This window comes from Lepidochelys kempii, chromosome 3, assembly GCF_965140285.1.
Source record: "Lepidochelys kempii isolate rLepKem1 chromosome 3, rLepKem1.hap1, whole genome shotgun sequence".
In the NCBI taxonomy this organism is placed as follows: Eukaryota; Metazoa; Chordata; order Testudines; family Cheloniidae; genus Lepidochelys; species Lepidochelys kempii.
Window position 1 is genome coordinate 43,472,523 of NC_136382.1, and position 20,680 is coordinate 43,493,202.

The 20,680-nt window shown below is 40.2% G+C and overlaps 1 protein-coding gene across 2 annotated transcripts in view; it reads right to left on the minus strand.

The window, feature by feature from the left end:
• The window catches only part of CSMD1 (CUB and Sushi multiple domains 1), a 2,003,711-nt gene that overhangs the window by 393,051 nt on the left and 1,589,980 nt on the right, over positions 1-20,680 (minus strand). For both annotated transcript variants that reach the window (XM_073336216.2, XM_073336215.2), the window contains exon 24: positions 3,228-3,419. In XM_073336216.2, coding sequence (XP_073192317.1) covers positions 3,228-3,419 — 192 coding nt within the window. The remainder of the gene's footprint in view (positions 1-3,227; positions 3,420-20,680) is intronic.

Genomic DNA, 20,680 nt, shown 5'->3' on the forward strand with positions numbered 1-20,680 from the left:
CAATCAGTTATGCACCCATCTTATAGTAGCTCCATCTATCTTGCATTTCTCTAGTTTATGAGAAGGTCATGCGAGACAGTATCAAAAGCCTTACTAAAGTTCAGATATACCACATCTAGCACTTCCCCCTAGCCACAAGGCTTGTTACCCTGCCAAAGAAAGCTATTAGGTTGGTTTGATAAGACTTGTTCCTGACAAATACATGTTGACTCTTATTATCACCTCCTTATGTTCTAGGTGTTTTCAAATTGATTGCTTAATTATTTGCTACATTATCTTTCCAGATACCGAAGTAAAGCTGACTGGTCTGTAATTCTCTCGATTGCTGTTATTCCCCTCTTTATAGAATGGCACCATTTTTGCCCTATTCCAGCCTCTGGAATCTCTCCCATTTTCCATGACTTTTCGAAGATAATCGCTAATGGCTCAGTTGCAACTGACTCATGTAGCAACACACCACAGCGTGGATGCAATGTATTTTCCACATACACTACATGCTGTTGCCAGTGGTGTGTAGTGTAGACATAGCCTTAAGAGTCAAATACCTTCCAAATATATTCTCTTTCAACAAAAAAGATGCAAACAAGCAAAAAGGCCCAAATCCTCAAAGGTATTTAGGTGCCTAACTCCCATTGAAATCAATGGGAGTTAGATGCCTAAATACTTTTGAGGGGTTGGGCCTAGGAAACTAAATGAGTTAGTGATCCTGCAGTTCTTGCACAAGCAAAGCTTTCTGTCTTTTCAGGGGAAGTACAAAGTTTAAGGATTCAAAGTCAGTCATATAGTCCCAGACAATTAAAAACCCAAAAACAAAAAAAACAAGCATCCCTCTGCTAAAACGAGATTAAGGTTGAGTGCATATATCAAAACATTAAGGATAAAAAAAAGGATATTGAAATTATCCCAAACTAAACATTACAGACCCAGGAAACTCATGGTTTAAGGTTGAACTCAAGAAATCTTATTGTATTGTCGTAAGAAATTCACAGCTGAAGCACCCAAATATGCTTGGCTCTGCCCTGTAGTGACATAATGCAATAACCATGCAATTATGATTAAGGCATTGTAGCATTTGTAGTCCAGATTAGATTGACCTGTTTTTTTTCTTTTTTAAGATATATTACATTTTTTTCTTCACTTGTCTCCCCTTCATGGCATATCAAAAGGACAGTGTTAACATTGTTTGGGCACCTTAATACTATTTCTTAAGGGCAAGCTAACTCTGAATTTCCTGGGTTTATATTGCTTGGTTTTGGGACAACTACAACATCCTTCCAATGTTTGTGGTTTTTAATGTTTTTAAGTTACTGATATATACTTTCAAGTTATGTTCATCTTAATGTGGTTGTTTTTGTCAGGGAATTTCCTTAGTTTTTTGTAATAATGGGAAAATTCATACACCTCACTAAAGAAGAAACCAATGAAAATGCTATTATATAATATTCCTCCTCATTTAAAAATATATAGTATCAACTTTATTATTTTTTTAAGGGCAGATTCATCAGCATAGTAAAGCAATGCAAAAAGCAGCCAGAGTACGTCAGCCAGATAAACCATATTTTGAGTAGCTCTGAATTAACAGAGCACCACAAAGCAGCTGAACAATACTGGTGAATGTATCCCTTAAGATGCAACTGGCTGATCGATTTAGAGGGCTATGTTAATGAAACTGGCACTATGCGTAAGAGGGATAGGGATCGCCAAGTCACAAAATACCAGTGTCTGTGATTTAAGAGCTTTCTTTGTGCTTCTAACTTCAGTTTTCTGAGCAGTGCTGACTCATTGTGCATTGGTGTCAAGGAGAGTCCCTCAAGCACTGATGTTCATCCTAGCATGAATCCACAAAATCATTAAAGAGCAGTGACAGCTGGACCAAATAATCTACCAATGAACACTTTTGACACAAGTCCAGTCTACTTTATGGCACTGAGTTACAGGGATTGTTACAGAGACATTAACTGTAGAGGATGGGTGGCAATTGGTTGAGTCACTTCCATCACCACAGCCCCACTTAAGAATTATCTGAGGCCTCATAAAAATGAGATACAATAATTAATAATTTAGCTTAATTACAACCCATACAGCCTATGCACAAGATTCCAGTTAATTTTAACTATTTAGGAAAAGTAAATATAAAGTGTTAAGATAATTTGGGACACAGAAAAGATTGATGCAGATGTTATTTTTTTTTAGAGGACCCAGATTTTATTTATTTTAACACACTAACAGATATTCTTATAAATTCTAGGATGATTCAGTCAGTACATGTAAAGTGATGTGAGTTTGGGGAGAGTACACTGTATTTTTCATATAAAAATCAGATTGAATTCCTGCTTTCAGTGCAAAACTATAGAGTTTTGAACAGCACCTCCATATTTCAGAGGGATTTTTTAATATTAATTCTTGAATTCTAATGATCACACTTTCCAATTGTATCAATCAACATGCAGACAAATCATCAGCTCAAAGGAGATATCATATATTGTTGACAGTCATGCTATGTCCATTGGGATGACTGATATTCAAGCAAACAAAATCCATCAAGGTAATTTCAGGTAATTTTAGCAGAATAAGGAACCTTTATGAAGTGTGTACATTTCTAACTTTGTTTCCATTGTTAGGACTAAATTATGCTTCTTAAAGGCAGAAGTGGGCAAAGAATAAGGACAAATTGCTAATTGGAAATTTCTGTTGGGAAGGTTCAGTTACAATTAGCAGCTGAATTTTGGAACAAAATAATGATAATTTGTCTACTAGTTCCTGGGGCAACTGGTCCTCCAGCAGACGCAGGAAAAACAAACAAAGACAAGCTGAAGGATTCTAGTGGAATCTTTAGTAATTTTCATTATGAGAGGTGCATTACCTCAGTGGAGGATGTCTGGAAGCCTTAGGCTTGTATACTTCAGAAGTATGGGGTGGGAGAAGGGAAGAGATAGTGTGGTGAGCAGCTTTTCTTGGCAAACTTTTAGGAAAGGTGTGGCATGTACGTTCCTGCTGAAACTGTCCTGTCCTGAGCCAGTGCTACCCAGCAATCTCCTTCCTGCATGGCAAAATGATGACTGACTCCTACATCAAAGTGCAGAGTCAACCATAACTATGTCCTTATTGCTTACACTATCATTTTATGTAGAATACAGATGTAAAATAAGATATTTTCTTTTCCTTTTAGCAGAGAAGCTACAATCATCTGTTTATGTTGAGTTTTACATAGTCACAGTTAACATTACCTAGGCAGGTAGGCAAAGGTTTGTCCCACACTCTTCGATCTCCACTTAGGCAGGTCATAACACTACTACCATGCATCGTATAGCCAGGATTACAGCTGTATAAAATGACAGTGTCAGTAAAATGTCCTTCATCACGGATCTTGTAGCCATAATTTGGAATTCCCGGATCTTCACACTTGACTAGGTCAAAACCTGTAAACAGACAGAGAGAATTATAAAAACAAATGTCAAAGCAAAACATAATTCCATCTGAAGAAAAGCATAATCCATCTGGAAACGAAACCTTTTCCCTTTATAGCATGGGGACAAAATTCACACAATTGGATTAACTTTATTCATTGTGACCAAAGATAATTTATCTATCTAGTGAATTATGTAGGGAAGGGGAAAACCAAAAAGACAGGAACAAGCCCCCCTTCTACTCTTCCAAACTCTTCATTCCATAGTTCAGAATGTTCAGAGCTACGTTATGAAATTATTATACTCCCCAACTAAGGATTAGTGTCTACTTGAACTGCCCATGAGAAACCCAGAGATCAGATTGTAACTCAGAGTCACAATATGGTCCTTGCTATTCACTTTTTCCACAAGGAAAGTAAACCCCATCGCCCCTATACCTGGAAGTGTGCTGGGGGTGGCCTCTGCTCTCCCCATCTCCCTACACACTAATAAAGCCAATAGCCCATGCTGGAGTGTAAGGGATGGGAGGAAATGTACATGAGTTCTTCTACCCCACCCAAGAGTCTGGTCACCCAGACCTCAGTTTTTGTTTTCATTAATGCGCACACACACACATTTGTCAAGAAACATTCCCTCTTGTAGGATGTGAGTTATTAAGACACAGCAAGAGATAAGCAGTTCCTTTGACCCTCCAGGACAAGCAATTCCACACTGAGTAGAAGGGATTAACAAATCACAAGAGCACCCTTCTACCCTTCCAAGCATGGTCCTTTCTTTGCTTTGGGTCACTGGAGCATCTGACCACTTTCAGGTGTCATTGCTGAGGTGTATGGAAGCCCAGTCCCTCCTTCTGTCATTGGCTCCAGCCCCAGGGTTTATACAAAGAAGTGGTCATTTACTCCATGTACAATTTCCTCTCCTCTCAATCCCAGAACTATAATATACCAAACTTGCCAGATGTGGCCACTCCATCATATCATCTCTGTACCTCACACCCTCCACCACCACAGCCCAACACAGTTCTTTGGCTCTTCTCAAAGCCTTACTAGCATTGCCTCTATGTCATATTCCACTGAGCATCTCTGGTCACATCATGGATCCCTCCATCAGTCCCACTCTGTATCCTGGGCCTCTGCTCATATTCAGGCGACTGCCCCTCTTCAGGCTGCTTTTGAGAGACTTGCATCAGGTCTTTCCCAGTCCCTGGTCTTTAATTAAGAGAAAGGAAGCCTCTCTTATAGCAAGCAGCAAGCACCATTTCTGGGTTGTTGTCAAATAACTTTCAGTCACCTGATTTAGGCATAGTCCAGACTTAATGTCAAGAAGGATGCTGATAAATTGGAGAGAGTTCAGAGAAGAGCTATGAAAATGACTAAACAATTAGAAAACCTGCCTCAGAGTCATACACCAAATGGATTGAGTTCCTTGCACCTAATAAAGAGAAGATTAAGGGATAACTTGATTACAGTCTCTAAACGTCTACATTGAGAACAAATATTTAACAATGGTCTCTTCAACTGAGTGGAAAAAGATATAACATGATCAATGATTGGAAGTTGAAGCTAGACAAATTCAAAATGGAAATGAGGCATAATTTTTTTAATGGTGAAAGTAATTAACCATTGGAACAACTCACCAAAGGACATGGTGGATTCTCCATCACTGACAATTTTTAATCAAAATTGGATGTTTTCAAAAAAAGATATTCTCTAGGAATTATTTTGGAGAAATTCTATGGGCTGGTTATACAGGTCAGACTAGATGATCAAAATAGCCTTAGAATCTACAAATCTGAGAGCTGGGCACCTTAATCCCTCAGCAGCCCAGCTCACCCTTTGACAGTGACAAGGAGCCTTGCACCCCCTTATTCTCTTGTACAGATGCATAAAGTGGTTTACGATTGAGACCTCGGTAACTTCCAAGCCAGATTATCCACTCTTCCTTTCCTCTATATTGTTGTTTGACTTACATTACAATTTTCTAAATATAGTATACCTCCCCATTTAACTTAGTCTGCAATTTCATGACCTTTGTGCAACTTCCTACCCTCCATAAATTTCACAAATAAACCATTTTAATTATCAAGAGAATTAGAACTCTGAAGCAAAAGAAGAAGAAAATGTGACTGACAATGAAGATTTGGCTCCATACTGCAATAAGAGCTATGCTTTGTTTTTTATGTAGTGTAGTTTTGACTTTTGATATATTTTAAATGTGTCAAAAAGAAAGGAGCCTGTATGCCTGCATGCATGTCTATTTTCATGTCATGAGGTTTATTATCTGATGCTAACTTTAGAAAGTAGAGTTTATAACTTTTTGAAGACCTCCCCATACATAATATCACAGGAGCTGACTTTCCAAAATGCTGGGGGGTGCTCAACCCCCGGTTCTGCTGCAGGTCCCACCCCCATTCCACTCCTTCCTCCAAGGCCCCCCACACACCCCACCTCTTCCCACCCCCATTCCACCCCCACCCCGCCTCTTCCCACCCAGTTCCAATCCCTCCCCCAAGCACACCATGTCCTTGCTCCTCCCCGCTCCCTCCCAACATCCTTCCTGCACCTGCGAAACAGTTGATTGCGGCGGGCAGGAGATGTGGGGAGGGAGGAGGAGGGGCTGATCTGTGGGGCTCACAGGCAGGCAGGAAATGCTGGGGGGAGAGGGAGGGCTGATAGGGGGCTGCCGGTGGGTGCTCAGCACCCACCATTTTTTCCCCATAGAATCATAGAATATCAGGGTTGGAAGGGACCTCAGGAGGTCATCTAGTCCAACCCCCTGCTCAAAAGCAGGACCCATCCCCAATTAAATCATTCCAGCCAAGGCTTTGTCAAGCCTGACCTTAAAAACTTCTAAGGAAGGAGATTCCACCACCTCCCTAGGCAACGCATTCCAGTGTTTCACCACCCTCCTAGTGAAAAAGTTTTTCCTAATATCCAACCTAAACCTCCCCCACTGCAACTTGAGACCATTACTCCTTGCTCAGCCCCAGAGCACCCACAGAGTTGGCGCCTATGCATAATATATTTACTATAATATTTTTCAGCTTGCCTCATAGCAAGTTTACTGTTTCCACAAGCCCCTCAAAGCTCTAGCCCACAGAGATTCTCTTGCCTTTGATCTAAGCATGTAATGCAGTCTCCAAACGACTTGTTGAAAAAAAGTACATGAAATAGAATGATGTTCATAACTATTCAAAATTAATACCTATAAATCCGTATACTTATAAATCCTGAAAACATAATACTTTAAAGGTGAACTCCTATGCAAGCTCCAAAATTATAATAGCAAAACCATAATTTCAATGTCTGTATAGCCACTTAGCTTAAATACGGTATTTACAGTCTAGTTTTTATATCAGAATTGATAGCTGCAAAGGCTTTAGTGTGTAAAAAGATTCCCACTCAGACATAACCTCATAACCTTTCAGACGTAATCTCATCTCTCTCTGTTGGACTCTAAGAATCTCAGCAATGTGCAAGATTCTTCATGTCAAAGAAGTGCTTTGAAATTTACTTGCATATTCAGCTGCCCTTTAAAAACAACTGAAGAGTAGGAGTACTTGTCATTTATGTATGTATTTGTATTCAGTATATCTACTGACACAAACATCCAGGAAGAGCCAAGTGTTTATAGGAGCTTCTCATAACACTCTTGGTAATTGTTTACTTCTCCATAATCTTTAAACATAATCCTGTTTACTTCTCTTAGTGCCATGTGTCATAAATGTGCACTTGGCAGAGCACCCCTTTCAGAAGCTACATGGGTAGCACAAGTGTGCAAATCCAATTGCTTCCCCACTGTACCCCAGGAATTGCAGGGAGTGTAAATTTAGCAGGGTCAGCATTCAGCCCTATGGCCAAGACCTTCTGGCTGCTCCTTCCCCTCTGAGGGTACATGTACATTGGAACAAGACCTGCAGCACAGCCATGGCTGGCCTGTGGCAGCTGACTCAGGATCACAGGGCTAAAAACTGCTGTGTAGCTGTTCAGGCTCAAGACAGAGCCTGGGCTCTGTGACCCTCCCTTCTATCAGGATCCCAGAGCTTGGGATCCAGCACAAGCCCAAATGTCTACACAGCAATTTTATATCCCCGCAGCCCAAGCCCTGTGAGCCTGATTCAGCTGACCCAGGCCAGCCACAGGTGTTTAAGTGATATGCAAGCATTGTCTCAGGGTCCAAAGTGAAACAAACAGAAACAATCCACAGTTAGCTAATGAGGTTAAATAAAAGCATAAGGAAAAGAAAGAAAACCTGTAGGCAACTTCAGTGAGGATATTGGCCTCTCTTACTTCAGAGGACTTGGAAGTATGACAGTACATCCAAGATTCCACTGAATCTCCAGTACAAGTCTTAGGTCTTTTCCCTCTTCTTAGCCCAGAGGATCTGTGTTCTCCTTTTTTCAAGGGCAGAGATTCTGCTGGATGTCAGACCTTTCTCTGGGAGCTGGAGAGCTCAACTACTTGCTCCCATCTCAGGGTTGTCCCCATCTGAGTGGAGTTCCCTCTTTTTAACTCCTCCAATTCTAGCATGATTTGCAGGTATGGAGTGGCAGCTGGTGCAGGGTTTGTATACCCTGTCATCACACTCTCATTTTCAGTTGGTTTTGAAATGTTGATAAACAACTAATTATGTGCACTTCATCTCACTACCCCTACCCCAATGCAAACTGTTTTGTCTACCACCTCTCAACTCCACCCATGATACCAGTTGCAATTCTCATTGATCTCTCCCTCCATTATTTTTCATGCTGTTGCTCCACGTGGAGTGCTTCTTTGGAGTTAATATGCCAGGCTGCTGACTGTTCCTCTTTGAAATCCCCACTGAAAACCCACTTCAGCCACTTATACGAAGAATTAGAATAAAGACAAGCATTTTATTTAATACAATCAAAGAAAATACTTCACCAATCTGTGCACTAGCCTGTGGAGTACCCATATAATCCCATTGCTGTAACCCCTGTCATAAATATAAAGGGAAAGGTAACCACCTTTCTGTATACAGTGCTATAAAATCTCTCCTGGTCAGAGGCAAAACCCTTTCACCTATAAAGGGTTAAGAAGCTAAGATAACCCTGCTGGCACCTGACCCAAAATGCCCAATGAGGGGACAAGATTCTTTCAAATCTGGACGGGGAGAAACACAGATTTTGGTCTGTCTGTGTGATGCTTTTGCCAGGAACAGATCAGGAATGCAGCCTTACAACTCCTGTAAAGTTAGTAAGTAATCTAGCTAGAAAATGCATTAGATTTTCTTTTGTTTAATGGCTGGTAAAATAAGCTGTGCTGGATGGAATGTATATTCCTTTTTTGTGTCTTTTGTAACTTAAGGTTTTGCCTAGAGGGATTCTCTATGTTTTGAATCTGATTACCCTGTGAGGTATTTACCATCCACATTTTACAGGGGTGATTCTTTTCCCTTTTCTTTAATTAAAATTCTTCTTTTAAGAACCTGATCTTTTTTCATTGTTCTTAAGATCCAAGGGTTTAGGTCTGTGCTCACTTGTACCAATTGGTGAGGATATTATTATCAAGCCTTCCCCAGGAAAGGGGGTGTGGGGCTTGGGGGGATATTTTGGGGGAAGACATCTTCAAGTGGGCTCTTTCCCTGTTCTTTGTTTAAAATGTGTGGTGGTGGCAGCATACGGTTCAAGGACAAGGCAAAGTTTGTACCTTAGGGAAGTTTTTAACTTATGCTGGTAAGAATAAGCTAGGGGGTCTTTCATGCAAGTTCCCACATCTGTACCCTAGAGTTCAGAGTGGGGAAGGAACCTTGACAACCCCCATGCATCATTACCCTGCCTAGTATTTTGTGCCTCCCACTGTTGTGTCATGTCTGAAATTAGGGTGTGAGCCAAAGCTTTCAATTGATTATAATGAACTTTGTGGCAGCCTATTAGTTTGCAAGCTTTCCAGGACACAGAATGTGTTCATTTATTTGCACTGTAAAGTGCCGAGCACACTTGGGCATTCCAACATATTAAATAGTAATAATAATAATAATAATAATACAATGAAATCTAGATCCCAAACTGTGCTGAGAATATACTCAGCAGATCTGTGTTCACTGGTAGGGGAGGTAGCTACTCAAAATTACACTGACTGGAGCAACTGATCTACCAGCCAAAGACTGGCCTGCTCCTGGAAAGCTGAATATGCTGTCTGAAGATTTCCTCACCTTGAAGAAAGTCTCGGCTTATTGTTTGAAGCAGTTTTAAGGCTCCATAAGAGACTCAGAAGAACCAAGGAGTGTTTTGTTTTGTTTGGTGGGGAGGGAGTGGGGTTTGGATGATTTTACATAGAATGTGGGGTCACATCACTAAATAAATGCACTATGTGAGTTTATATGTTTGTACCATCTAAACAAATGTATATTCTTTGAATGTGTGATCTGCAACTCAAATAAGGGTATTCTGAGCATTTACAGGAAATTCACAGGAACAGGTGTCAATCACAGAGTCATATAAATATGATGGGTCCCTTTACCGGTACAGGCACTTAGATACCAAGGTAATAGTCACCTAGAGAATATCTCTAACAGATTAAATAACTGGTTTTATTTGATCTTCACACAATGCACCTTTAAGCTGTGGAACTCTTTGCCAGAGGATGTTGTGAAGACCAAGACTATAACAGGTTTCAAAAAAGAACTGGATAAATTCATGGAGAATAGGTCTATCAATGACTACTAGCCAGGATGGGCAGGGATGGTGTCCCTAGCCTCTGTTTTCCAGAAGCAGGGAATGGGCGACAGAGGATAGATCACTTGATGATTACCGATTCTGTTCATTCTCTCAGAAGCACATGGCATTGGCCATTGTTGGAAGATAGAACACTGGGCTAGATAGACCTTTGGTCTGACCCATTATAGCCATTCTTATCTTCTTATCGTTATTTTGGGAGGCTGTATATTGATTATTGTAACAAAAGTTGGGTCACAATAGAGAAGTTTTGTTCCTTCATATAGGCAACGATACACTGTGTGTCAGGCATATTATGCATAACTGCCTATTGTCTTTGTTAAACACAAAATAGTATCAGCTATCACCCCAACTGGATTATAGACATTTAATATAGTTGATTGTCTACAGGGCTTTATCTGCACAAAATGTGCAGATTTACACATCGTTGCAATTTCATCTTCCACAGAACATGTATTTAGTGCTCAGAAGAAAAGGTGACCATAACTATATATCTGGATATTAATCTCCTAGAAAATAGGGTGAGAAATCTATTTTAAATTCTCAAAGTGTAAAGTCTTACATGGATGATGAAACATACTATCAAACTAGTATAAAAATCTGTTTTATACCTGTTTTTCTCTGCCAGCTCTTTTATGTTACTGCACCATCATTCAACAACAATGTAACATTTGTTTATGAGTGGCAGTGATCACAAAAACCCTCCTGGCTTCTCAACTCTTCCACCCATGTGTTATAATAGATTGGTTTGGAGCAAGTAGAGGGAAAGGAAGTTGCATAGTTAATCTGGGACCTTGTAGTTGTACCTAATCAAATACTTTTGCAGCAGGTTCTAGCTTGACTTGAACCAGTACTTACCCCAGGTTAACAACAGATCTGGCAAAATGTGACCTATTTATAGCACTTCCCCAACTCCTACTCACCATAAAGGTCCAATTTTACTTGTAAACTAAATGTGATAAATGCAGATGAGGTCTCCCAAAATCTAAAATATTTCTACCATTTTACTTGGAGTGTCTTTCACAAAGAGTAGCAAAAATCTTTTCCCCCAGTAAAGCTATTCATGTTGCAACGATCAGCTGTACCAGGACAAGGTACATAAGTGTCCTATTCATGTCCTATTGCTCTATATAATGTGTAATGAACTGTATTTTTATATCATCAAATGAAAAGATATCTTTGAGGTTCTAAGCAAAAAAATCACAGTTCAGGTAAAGAGGCCGTAAAATAAATATATATGAACATCAAACAAGGACATAAGATTTTTTAGCCTATGTATGTATCAAAAATCATCAAATGCCTCACAGAAATACATTTCTTATTTTAAATCTTATTTCTGAAACTCTATGGGGTCATTTACAACAAAAAGGTAAGATTTTCTGTCTGTTTATTTTAAAGTCAAATCAGATCACATTTTTACTTGAGGTGAAGTCTTATATAGACTGATTGCAGAGAACATAATAATTCACGCATTTCAGGCAACAGATTTCAATTTCCCATTTCAGATACACAATACTCACCAATACATGAGATCTAAAATTATAAATACTATTGAGGACATTAAAAACTTCAGTATTTGCATTACCCAGGTATTTCTATTGTAAGCATGAGAAGCTAGCACCTTGGAAAATGAATATGAATTTTTTAATGTCCTAAAGTTCTAGTTAACAATTATTAATTCAGAGAGTGAGAGTCCAAAGCTACTCTCTCCTTTTTGAGATACTGTGTGCACATGTTCATACCTGGAAAAAACCCTCTTTATCATGTAGTACACAATTAGACTGCCATTCTGAAGCCTAGTTTCTGAAGCCCAACCATCAGACCAATTACCATATTTTACACTAGACTTTCCACTGGCTTCAAATTACCATTTTGCATTCACTCCAGATAAATATAGGTTCATACTAACAGAGCATATTTACGTCCCAGATTTTACCACCCTTATTCACACTAAGTAGGACCTCTGTTCTTTGGAGGCCCATTACTATCAATGGGATTGTTTATGCAGGAAGATACTACTAAACATAAATAAGGCTATGATTTAGTCATGGAGATGGCGGAAGTCATGGAATCCCTGACTTCCAGTCACCTCTGTGACTTCAGCCTGTGGTGGTCAGGAACTGCAAGGTCCCCCTTCCGCCAGCGGGGGCAGGGAGTTGCGGGGTACCCCCGCTGCTTCCGGCAACCCCCAGAGCTCCAAGCCACCATGGGCGGTGGGGAACCCCCAAGCTCCCGCAGGTAGCGGAGCTCCCCGGAACTGTTGGTGGTGCCGCGGACATGGAGGAACTTGCAAGCTCCTGGATGCCACGAGCCCCTGAAGCTGTGGGTGGTGGGGTACCGCGAAGCTCCTGGTTTACATGGGAATCTGAAACACCTCCAGCTCCCAGCCTCCAAAGGCAGCAGGGGACCCCCGGAGCTGCAGGCGGCAGGGGTACCCCACAGCCCCCAGCTGCTGCAGGCAGCTCCTAGTCCCTGCACAGCTGCCCCAGTTCAGGCACTGTGAGGACCCGCAGATTCCCATTTTGTCAGGGATATTTTTAGTAAAAGTCACGGACTTCTATGAATTTTTCTTTTTTGCCCGTGATGTGTTCATGCCTTTTACTAAAAATATCCCTGACAAAATCTTAGCCTTAAACATGAGTGGAGGTGACAGAATCTGTATCTATGTATATTCAGATGATTCTTATCTCCAGCTCCTCATCCTATCCAAGCTTTTTTTCTCTCTCAAGCATATGTAGGACTTCTCCTCCAACCCCTTTTCCAGACCACATATTTGATCACAAGCCCCCAAGGAATGACCTTCTGTTGAAGTCACATTGTTACTTTGTATAATTATCACTGTGCTCTGATGAGACTATGGTTACAAAGCAGATATTTTCATTTTTCAGTCATGAAATATGACCACAACAGCATCTTATGATCACAGTAAATGTAGATACCTCTGGCTTATATTAAACTGCAACAAATAGAAACTTCTGCCTACAGCCAGTGTACAAATGCTTTCTACACACATGAATAAGACTATGACAAAGTTGAATTAAAACTTCCTGATTTGCATAAATGAAACCAAAACCTAGAGACTTGCAGATTGACAAATGTCTGTTCATCACCTGCCCATTTCACTTATTCACAGTGCTCTGCTCTGGGTAATATCTAGGTTACCAGGATGGCGTGAGCAACATTGTTCCATTTAGAAAATGGAAATTATTGGCATATATGTAATGTTTAAAGTACACTTATTCTTCAACTGTAAGCTTCATTGTCATGCATACTGTGGTGTTCATTTTGCGTCCACCAAAGGAAACCCTCAAGGGGATTTATGTAGGACATAGACCTGAGCACATAACTGCTTTTTTTTTCAGTTTGGGGCCCAAATAAAAAAAAATTGGGAAAGCCAATTCCTATTTTAACACCAAAACTCATATTGGGGGTGCGGGTTGGGTGTGAGAGTGCTGTCAAAACAAAACAAAACAAAAATCCAAAAAGAACTCCATAATGAGGTTTTGGGGAGGATGGGTAAAAGTAAAAAGGTTTGGCCCTCTTATATTATGCACTAGAGCAGGACCAACATATACTCTAGCAGACCCCAACATATCTCATACAAATCCATAATACTTTTGATATAGATAATTACAATAATAGCGCTGGGCCTTGGTCAAGAACAAGTTGCTCTTTTGCTTTTGGTTTGTTTTTCTATTTGTAAATAACACTGATCTTCTAACTTAGGTATAGTACACCCCATCTTCAGACATGTATATGGCAAAATGTTTCAGAATGGGATCTACTCATTAAAAAAGGGTAAACATATAAAAATCCTAATTCAATAAGCAAAGTATGTACACACCCACACACACCCACACAAGGCTTTAAAGTTAACAAATATGACATAACTTGCTAGCATAGAGAAGATCAGAAACATTGTCAGGGTTGAAGGCTGAGCACTATCTAAACTGATATTGTTTTAAATTCACAAACATAACCTATTTTTTTCTATAGCACCATTTTTGTCCTTCCAACGAGTAAGTAGAAGTATGAAATGATACCTGTGCTAATGTTCTGTGACTGTCACAGCTTTCAAAATACACATAAATGCCTACAAATACTCATTCAGTAGTAGTTGCATTTTAAGCAGCCATAGCATAATCTATTTAATTAGATCAATGAGACTTCACAATGATAGACAGTGCATGGTATTCTCACCATGTCTGGAAATAATTTACATGGTATTGAAATCTACAGCTAATATGAAAAAAAAAACATTTCTACATTATGTGCAGGAGAAGGGACCAGCTGTGAAATCTTTACTTGAATTGACTGACAGAAAAGTTCAGATAAAGAAATATGTATGAATTACTGTCAGAACAAATTGCCCGATGTGTATGCTCTCAGAAACAGCCAACTCATAAATGTTTAATTGATTCAGTGAAATGTTAAGGACTTGCTTTGAGTCACAGTACCACATTTAGAAAGCATAGTAGAAATGCTGCTTTTGGAACTCCCTCACTTCTTCCCAAAAATCCATACAAGGCCCTAGATTTTTTTTTTTTTGTACATGTGTGATGAATCACAGTTTACCTTTGGACAAGGAAAAAAAAAAGAGCACAAACTTTCTCAAATGCATTGCTATGCATTTAGGAAAATAGATGAGCTTACACAACAGAAAGTTGCACCACCACTAATTTGACCCTACCCTGTTCATAAAAGTCTTCTTGTTCTGGGAGTGAGGTTGCAAGCTTTCATTTCCCCAAAAGCTCCCTAACATGCACTCAACACATATTCTTAAGACATTGATTAGGCAATCTGTCAATGATATAACACAATCCAATGGGAATTTTGGCAGATTTATCTTGTAGTGGATAGTATTTAAAGAAATCACTTGGCACTCAACATATGGGGCTAGATTCACAGGGGGGGGGGGGTTAGCTTGGGTATTTCAATGCCTAACTTTTAGACTTAAGCACCAGCAGGATTCACAAAATAGGGTTTTTCCCACCTGCCTTGGCTGTCAATCCTGTAGACATGCTCAGAGGCTACCTTAGAGAATGTCTACTGATCTTGTAATTAAGAAAGATGAACTCTACACACAATAACTCACTTTTATCCCTGACTCTTCAAGTCTACTTATGTGATGTTGGCCAAACCACTTAAAGCAAAATGTTGACAGTTGTGTTTCCCATCATCTGTGTGCCTATCCTGAAATATCTGGAACCTGATTTACACAAGTGCTGAGCACTCAGATGCAACCAAAGTCAACATGCACTGTGGATACTTAGGCCCACAGGCACCATTGGCTTGATGAATTAGCACAGGGTTAGGAGGTTCTGAGTTCTAATTCTGACTCTTCCACTGGAGCACTGTGTGACCTTGAGCAAGACTGTTGATCTGTTTCCCTATCTGTTAAATGGAGAGAATACCACTTTTTTAGCTCACAGTGGAGATACATTCTTTAGTGCTCATGAGGCATTCAGATACTGTAGCAGTGAGCATCCTAAAATTAGACCATGAAGAAATGAATAATTCATTGCAGGCTTTGGTTGGTTTGGGGCCTGAGCATCATCCATCCTATGCACTGAATGAGGAAGGGGCTCTGTTGAAAAAAGTAGTATGTTATCATGTCATTATAATGATCACATCATAAATACACACTTTTGCAAGGGAAGTCTTAATACTAGCATTTCTTAACTTTTCAGTGCTTGACTTTGCAACCTAAGGCCTTCTCTACACTGGGAAGTTTCTGCACAGTAAAGCAGCTTTCTGCGTTGTAACTCCCGAGGCGTACACACTGCCAAGCTACTTAGTGCGCAGAAACTGCGCAGTTGCAGGGCTGTAAAAAAAAACATCCCAATGAGAGGCGTACAGCTTTATGCACCGGGGATACAGCACCGCAATGCCAGTGTAGACACCCGTGTCGATTACAGCACTATGACTGGCCTCTGGGAGGTGTCCTACAATGCCTGTTTTTGCTTCTCTGGTCATTGGTTTGAACTTTATTGCCCTGCCCTAAGGTGACCAACTGTCTTTCCCACCCGTTAAATTCCTTGGGAATTTTGAAAGTCCCCTTCTTGTTTGCTTGGTGAGACATGCAGTGGTCTCAGTACATCTTTCCAGGTGAGCACGCCTGCTCCATGCATCAAGCAATCCCCCGCTTGGAGCAATGCTGAGCTTCTGGACCTCATCAGCATTTGGGGAGAAGAAGCACCTACGGACAGATTTCACGATGCATGACAGAAAGGGGCCATGACTGGGACACACTGCAGTGCAGGGTCAAAGTGAAGGAGCTGAGGAATGCCTGCCACAAGGCACGGGAGGCAAACTGCCATTCTGATCTGCGCCCATGAGCTGCTGCTCTACAAGGAGCTGGATGTGATACTTGGCGGTGACCCCACCTCCATTGTAAAAGCCACTGTGGATACTTCAGTGGCTTGCATGCCAGTCAAGAGTGGACCGAGCCAGGAGGAAGAAATCTTGGATGAGGATGTGGAGGGGGACCCAGAGGCAGAGGATGACTCGGAGGTCAGAGATGCATGCAGCCAGGAGCTCTTCTCTACCCCGGAGGAGGCTAGCTAGTCATAGCTGTTGGATCTTGATGAAGTGCTAACAGGAGAGGAGGCCCCTGGTAAGTGGCTTTGATTCTGGGAATCACTGAAGCGCGTTGTTGGGGGCAGGAAGGTTGCAGAAAGCAGGTTTGTGTCTGTATGATGTGCATACCACCACATGCCTAGTCTGAGCGGCAGAACAGAGTGTTGATTTACTCCCTCACTTCACAGGAAGCTGCCTCAGAAATCTCCAGCAAACTCTCATAGACATACTGGTCAATCCGCTGCTGCAGGTAGTTTGGCAGAACTGCTTTGTTTCTTGCACCATTAAGGGTAACTTTCCCACACCACTATGCCATCATGGGGGGCAGGGGAGAGACCACTGCTGCACACAGGCGAGCCTCATAAGGGCCAGGGCAGAAGCCGCAGTCTTGGGGAAGACCCTCCCTTGATTCCCTGCTCACCCTCAGCAGTGAGACATATTCCATAATGAACATAGCCTATGGAAAAACGGGGACAGTAATGATTATAAGCACTGTACCCCCCACCCCATTACTGGCTCTCCCCAAGAGCCATGTGCCCAGTGTACAGTACAGTCCTGGAACACTGATTTCCCCTTCCCCTGCAGTTAGTCACCATTTTGGGAGTCTTGTAGCTCATGTGTGCTTGCCTGGGGTCAGCCAGTTAGTGACAGGTATGTGAATAGTGTCTGTGTTTTAAATCAGTGGTCTCTGTGTTGCAAACAATAATGGTTCTGTAAAATGTTATATTTTGGCTTCACAGATATGACCTTGGGAGCCCAGCCTCCCTCTTTGTTATCGCCGGCTGAACATCTGTGCAGAATTAGAAAGCAGCCACGAAGAACGAAAGAGGACTTTCTGTGTGATGTCATGATGCACTCCATGGCTGAAAAAAAAAGAACTGAAGGAGTGGAGGGACAGCGAGAAAAGGGACCGAAAGGAGAATGTGGCACGCCAGAATGAAGCCACAGAGTGTTTCTTAAACATTATGGAGGGCCAAGCGAACATGCTCCAGGTGCTCCATGCCCGCCCTCCCCTGCAGACACGGTCACAAAACTCTTTCCCATGTGCCACCCAGACACCGTCAACACACTCTTATCAACCTCCTCGCTCCAGTCTGTACTGCTGCATTGCACTCCTGCCCCATCACAGGCCAGCCCTGAGGACTCCCAGTACCCACCGTACTCAACACCCATCCCTCTGCATTTTAGTCCTGCTGAAGTACAGTACCCACTGCACTGTACTCCAAAGGAGTATGTTGGATATGATACCTGGACAAACCTGGACAAACACATATCTTTAACCATCCCAGGACCTCAACTCTTCCTGGGACCGTCCTTTCCCCTATCCCCCTGAGTGCTTTTTTTTTTTTTTTTTTAAGAAAAAGGTCAGCCTGAGTTTGGTTCGGATACAGCCCCAAAAATCTATTTAATTATCTACATTTTATGTCTAAATCTTATCCAAACTGCCTAAATCTCCGATATCTGTAATAGAAGTCTTCATGTTTCCTATTGCACTGGAAATAACATAAGTACAGCTTCTCTTTCTGCACTTTGATTTTTTGGTCCCAGGCTGAAACAAGAGGTGCAGAAGCAAAGCATGGACGTAAAACATAACATTGAGAAAATGTAAATACTTAAAAAAAAATAAAAAACTTGAATAGTTTCCATATATATCAATTCTAATTCTATCAAAGCTAGCTCTTAATTAGTACAATACAATATTTTTTCTCCCCATAGGATTACAGCTCTTCAAAAGATAGAATTTCCATTTTGTAAAGAATTTAGAGATTTCAAAATCTGCCTTCATTTCAAATTGTAGCCAAAATTAAAATTTTAAAATTTTCCACAACAGACAATTAAACAAAAATCATTTCAGGACATAGAAAACATTTTGCTTTTATAAATAACTCCAACTTTAAAAATGTGTATTATAATTCCAAAATAAATAAATAAGAAGTCATTTCAAAATGAAAAATTGAATTTTTTTGTTCTGAAAATGTCAAAACCAGATATTTTGTAATTGTAACTTTTGGTTTTCATTTTTTTAACTGAAATTCTGGCAAAATTGACCCATTTTCACAAAGCATTTCAATTTCAATGGAACTGTATATTCAATGGATGATGGTCCTGTAAAAGAGTCTCTAACCAGCTCTATGTAGGACCCTGTCTCATTCAGTGGACTGCATGGATGGTGCATAGAGAATTAGTCAGCATTATGTAGTGGATGAGGCTGTTGAGGACTCCTGCCTCATTTGAGAGCAGAATTGAGAGTGTGTGGAATAAGGGAATTGGTGGAAAAGAAAAAAAAAAAAAGAACACTGTATATGACCATATAATTAAAGACTAGATGACTTACTGAGGTCCCCTTGAAGTTCTACTTTTCTATTATTCTATGATAATACATGCAGATAAGGGAGCCTAATAAGGATGCATGGGCCTGACTTTACAAGTTCTTTTAATATAGTTTTTGTGCATGTACTTGAATTTAGATTTATGATATAAGATCACTCATCTCATTTTATTGAAATTCTAAAACTTACAGCTGGAACAAGAATAAATGTGTGCATAGATATACATGTGCATGCACACACACATTTAATCATTTGGTATTGTTTTTCATTTTTCTTATTGCAGACTGCAGGTGTGAAGTTTCTCTTTGGAACAAGCCTTGTAATCCAGTAAGTTACTGAATGAAAACTCCAAAAGCTTCTGTTCAGTATTTTTCTTATTTTGTTCAACTGACACAATGGGGCCTGAGAAAAAGCCACTGGATTCCAGGATTTGAGTTTGTTTGTATGTAAGAGTAAGACACTGAGTTTGAAAGAGTTTCAGACCTTTGTTTTCACTCCTATGCTCTTCTAGATTTTTGAATTATTGCACAACATGAAGTAGACTAGATTCAACTTCAGTTCAGGATTCTATTAAATTCATATTTAACACCTTTATTCAGGATTTAGAACTTAACTTTTTTCTCTAATTTAGATCTTTACCTTCAGCTTCCAACTCTCACTATTTCCTACCACTTCGCAGTCTCTTCGGCAGAAAACTTTTACAACTCACAACTAAAACTGAGCAATGTAAGATATTTGCAATAATAGAATTGTCTAGATGCCAAAACATTGTGACATAGCTGAGAAATTTCTTTTACTATCTATCTATTCTTCCCGTCTGTAAGGTCTGACCTATTCTTCCCGGAAATCAAATGCTGGCCAGATATGCAAAACATTGAAGATGACAAATATGAATAATAGTAACAATAATAATAAACCATGAAAATAAAAATAACTATGCATAGGCCTAAATCCATACAAGGGGACCAAGTCTATATCAACATCAGGACAGCATTGGGAAGATGGGTGCAAAAATTGAAGATTGAGGGTTCTTTTGGATCCATTATTTTAAAAAAAAAGAAAAAAAAAAAGAGTTCCAGTTCAAGGTAATCACTTCATTGACATCAGCTTTCTCTAGAGAAATACCTAATTTTTAGAACTTCAGGAATCCTGATATACAAGACTTATTTCAGACACTTGGTAGTTTGCCATTATTGGTTCCTTCCACTTGTTCCGAAGTGTAGTTCCTCCTTTTCCAACACAAAAGAAAACAAAAGTTTCTGGCTTTAAACTCACATAGGAACAAATAGATTTCTGGAAGTTATTGTGTTGGCATTGAGTGAAAGATGCTGTTTTGTCCACTGTACATTTGACCATCCCTGCTTAAATTGTGTGAGGAAGTGGGATTCTCATTTATTCTATACAGATACAAAAGGCATTTTTTCCAGAGAGGAAGTATAAGAAGAGGTACCTGGGTTCAGTCTTATAGCTGTTCGATATTTGAAACCTTGGCAGGTTTGGTGGGTAGTTGAAAAGCCTTTACTGGTGGATTGGCAGTGTATGGAAAATAAAATAACTTTGTTTTGATTAGATGCAGGCAAGCGAGTTATCATATACAGTATGTATAAGCCTCATTTAAGAGGATAGAGTCACCTTGTGTGAGGTTGATTCAAACTCTTATGACCAGA